The 3,663-nt window shown below is 49.7% G+C and overlaps 1 protein-coding gene across 1 annotated transcript; it reads right to left on the bottom strand.

Moving 5' to 3' along the window:
- Nucleotides 1-443: 443 nt before the first annotated feature.
- Nucleotides 444-1,765, bottom strand: LOC145790431 (uncharacterized). Its single transcript, XM_082868260.1, has 3 exons — nucleotides 1,228-1,765; nucleotides 1,048-1,146; nucleotides 444-888 (listed from the first exon to the last, which is right to left on the bottom strand). The coding sequence occupies exons 1-3, from the start codon at nucleotides 1,624-1,626 to the stop codon at nucleotides 466-468; spliced, it is 921 nt and encodes a 306-aa protein (XP_082724386.1). The 5' UTR covers nucleotides 1,627-1,765; the 3' UTR covers nucleotides 444-465.
- Nucleotides 1,766-3,663: the final 1,898 nt, after the last annotated feature.

Genomic DNA, 3,663 nt, shown 5'->3' with positions numbered 1-3,663 from the left:
GTTGTTTTGATTATCAAGTTGTTGTTTTGCTTATCGAGTTGTTTGTCGAGCGGATGTGCTTCGTGTTTTCGAGTCATTGCTCTCTATATAAACAATCTTTGTTTAAGTCTTGTTTATTTACGTTGTCAACACTGCTGTATTTTGCTTATTGAGTTGTAAACTTCCTAAGGTTCTGTTATATCTTAGTAAGTTGAGTTGCTTAGTTTGTTGCGTCGGTTCACTCCCTGACTTGGTGATTACACAATGCACATTCCCATTCAATTTCATTTTTGTGCAAAATAAAATGATGCGATACGATGTTAAAAGTTTAAAATACAAAAACCTTTTCAAAAGATGTTTCATTCCATCATGTTTTACAACGAACAAAGGTACAAGTTTTACAAAAAAAATAATAAAACTACCTAACAATGTGCAAAGTGCTACAAACTACTAGCAAAAAGAAAAATAAAGCAGGAAACAGCAGCATCAATGCCCTCGGGAGTGGGAATGAGAAGCACTCCTCATCCTCTTCTGTGGGACAACCTCTGCACCATCATCATCATCCGGGTCGGAGCTGTCATCCTCAGGATCTCCTTCAGCCTCACCTCCGCTCCCGGAACCAAGACTGGAGCCCCCCTCCTCAGCAGATGTCTCTGACTGACGGTCGGTAACCTCCTCCTCCTCCTCCTCATCAGGCTCCGCCTCTACAACAGGTGCCCTGCGTCTACGAGAGGACCCTCCTCGAGCTCCTCGGGAAGGCCTGGATGGCCCAGCTCCGTGAGAAGGCCTGGATGGCCCAGCTCCATGAGAAGGCCTGGATGGCCCAGCTCTGTGAAAGGGCCCAGATGGCCCAGCTCCCCAAGGAGGCCCAGGTGGCCCGGCCCGCGGCGGACCATATGCAGGAGGCATCTGAAAATGAAAAGTTCAAAACATCAGTTCAAATATGAAAATCAGATACGAGTACAGTATATGAGTGGGGTGTGTGTCGGATGTGCTCTACAATGCAGAAGAATGTTCAAAACTAGTGTGTCATCAGAAGTGTGATAAATACAAGAAAGATGAAGGTACCTGCACACCCATAACGGATAGGTGTGTCTCTCTCCGAAGGACCATGCCCTCAAGTGCGGCCATCACCCCGAGCATCTCGTCCACATACTCAACCGGAGGCTGCAGATACAAAGGCAAAACTATCAGTAAAGGAATGAATGTCCAAGTACCCGACTGATAAATCAAAGCTATAAATCATACCGATGGTGAATCAGGATCCCTGACATATCTATGGTCAGGAAGTGGAGGCTCTAGCGGAATCGGGTAAGGAGTCCCAAAACGCCATCCCGTCAACTCGGACGGCATGTCCGGCCATCCAGGATGAGGATAAGTCGGAGGAATCGGAGGAACCGATCTACCCCCACCTCTCGATGTAGCAGCCCTACTAGTAGAAGGGGCGTCTGCAGCCCGAGCCCGGGCCTGGCTCGAAGATGACGTACCAGCAGACCTCGTCATCGGGGTGCGAACCCCCGTCAGTGGAGGCATCAAATATGTATGACGGTAAGTGGCGTAGTCCCCCTCCTCGAGGTGCAGCAAAGCATCACTACCCAGCATAGCACCGACTACCTCCTGGTGAGAGAGCCTATCAGCAGTCCGCATACTGACTAGGGGTGCTGCGGGAGGGTCCTGAGAAATATACCCCCATACCTGACGCAGAAAGCGTTCCCCCAGAAACCATGCTCTACCAACAGGTCCTTCGAGCAAGAGCCTGTACTGGGAGGTGCCCGATCCTCCGGGATACTGAAATCGGAGACCATCACCCAAGAGCGCCCGGGGTTGCCATGTAATCTGCGGATAACAAGTCCATAAACCAATCAGAAATCAGGAATATGCGTAGCAAATCAAAGATAAAAATGGAAGGGACTGAGAGTTCTGAAGTACCTCCAATGGCCGCACAGTGTCAAAGTACTGCCGTAGATAAAGAAGAGTCTCTCGGGGCCTCGGCCGGTGCGGGCCCTCGAACACCAGTGAATATGGGGTCATGGGGGGCCCTGCCACCTCCAACTCTGGGGCTAATACCGGGAAGTATACGTAGACCCATAGCTGAGAAAAGCAGTGCAGAATGTAAGTACAAAGTGCTGAGGGCAAAATACAGACTTTAAAGTGCGTTGTGTGTGCAATATACAAGTAATGAGGAGCAGAAATGTAAATCAAGAGGACAGAAAGTACCTCCCAGGCTCTCCAGTAGCCGCCAAGTAAATCTCCCTGCCCGCGGGAGATCGCGCTCATATAGCAGTAAAGGGTAGCCAGGCCGGCGCCACCCCAGTCGTATCGACTGACCTGTGATAGGTCAACTAGAGTGCTCAACAGAAAGAGCCCAATAGTGTTCCCTCTATCGGCGAACAGAGTAGTCCCGAAGAGGAACATCAGAAAACCGCGGGCATACTGCTCTGTCTCCTCAGGAGTCTCGGGCTCCATCTCCGCCCGCCGGAAGTGGGAAGAGAACCAAGTGTATCGAACTCTCCCGAAGGCTCTGTCGACAGGCGGGCGAGCTCCCAGCAGATATATCCAAGCGGCCTCCGACTCGCCCATGTCGTCGTTATAAGGGATGGACCAACCTCCTATGTCCAGGCCGGTCAACACAGCAAAATCCAGAGGGGTCATAGTCGTGTCCCCAGTGGCAGAGAAATGAAAGGAGTTGGTGGTGTCCCACCATTTCTCTACTAAAGCCGCCGTCAGTGTCCTCCTGGCAGGACAACGTGATAGCCCAATGCAGAAGGCCCCGAACCCTGCCAGATCTACTAAATCCCGGACAGCCTCCGGGAGCTCAACATACCAATCCCGCGCGGCGGTGGAGCCATACCCCCGTACACTGCGAGAACCAACCTGCATTCAGAATGAATACATGTGTTAGCATAAAATGAATAAGCTGTGTGCAAGTAAATAAGCTACGTGTAAAATCAGAGTTTGGGCTGCGTGTTCTACTCTAAATTAGTGTGGGCTGCGTGTTCACCATAAATCTGGGCTGCGTGTTCAGGAAATTAAAGTTTGGGCTGCGTGTTCAATTTTCAATCAGTGTGGGCTGTGTGTTCATTATCAATCTGGGCTGCGTGTTCAGGAAATTAAAGTTTGGGCTGCGTGTTCAACTTTCAATTAGTGTGGGCAGCGTGTTCACCATAAATCTGGGCTGCGTGTTCAGGAAATTAAAGTTTGGGCTGCGTGTTCAATTTTCAATCAGTGTGGGCTGCGTGTTCACTGTCAATCTGGGTTGCGTGTTCAGGAAATTAAAGTTTGGGCTGCGTGTTCAACTTTCAACTAGTGTGGGCTGCGTGTTCACTATCAATCTGGGCTGCGTGTTCAGGAAATTAAAGTTTGGGCTGCGTGTTCAACTTTCAACTAGTGTGGGATGCGTGTTCACTATCAATCTGGGTTGCGTGTTCAGGAAATTAAAGTTTGGGTTGCGTGTTCAACTTTCAACTAGTGTGGGCTGCGTGTTCACTATCAATCTGGGCTGCGTGTTCAGGAAATTAAAGTTTGGGCTGTGTGTTCAACTTTCAACTAGTGTGGGCTACGTGTTCACTATCAATCTGGGCTGCGTGTTCAGGAAATTAAAGTTTGGGCTGCGTGTTCAACTTTCAATCAGTGTGGGCTGCGTGTTCACTGTCAATCTGGGCTGCGTGTTCAGGAAATTAAAGT

The sequence above is a fragment of the Camellia sinensis genome, chromosome 1 (genome assembly GCF_055761805.1).
Source record: "Camellia sinensis isolate YWXY chromosome 1, ASM5576180v1, whole genome shotgun sequence".
Classification (NCBI taxonomy): Eukaryota; Viridiplantae; Streptophyta; class Magnoliopsida; order Ericales; family Theaceae; genus Camellia; species Camellia sinensis.
Note: the sequence above shows the minus strand (reverse complement) of the source record. Positions and strands in the feature narration are given on the sequence as shown.

Bases quoted from the DNA above. Each gene is read 5' to 3' on its own strand.
- LOC145790431 (XM_082868260.1), bottom strand. From the start codon at position 1,626: ATGCGGACTGCTGATAGGCTCTCTCACCAGGAGGTAGTCGGTGCTATG. The intron at 1,147-1,227 runs GTATGATTTATA...TTGTATCTGCAG, and splicing joins GGGATCCTGATTCACCATCG to CCTCCGGTTGAGTATGTGGA. The intron at 889-1,047 runs GTACCTTCATCT...TTTCATTTTCAG, and splicing joins TATCCGTTATGGGTGTGCAG to ATGCCTCCTGCATATGGTCC.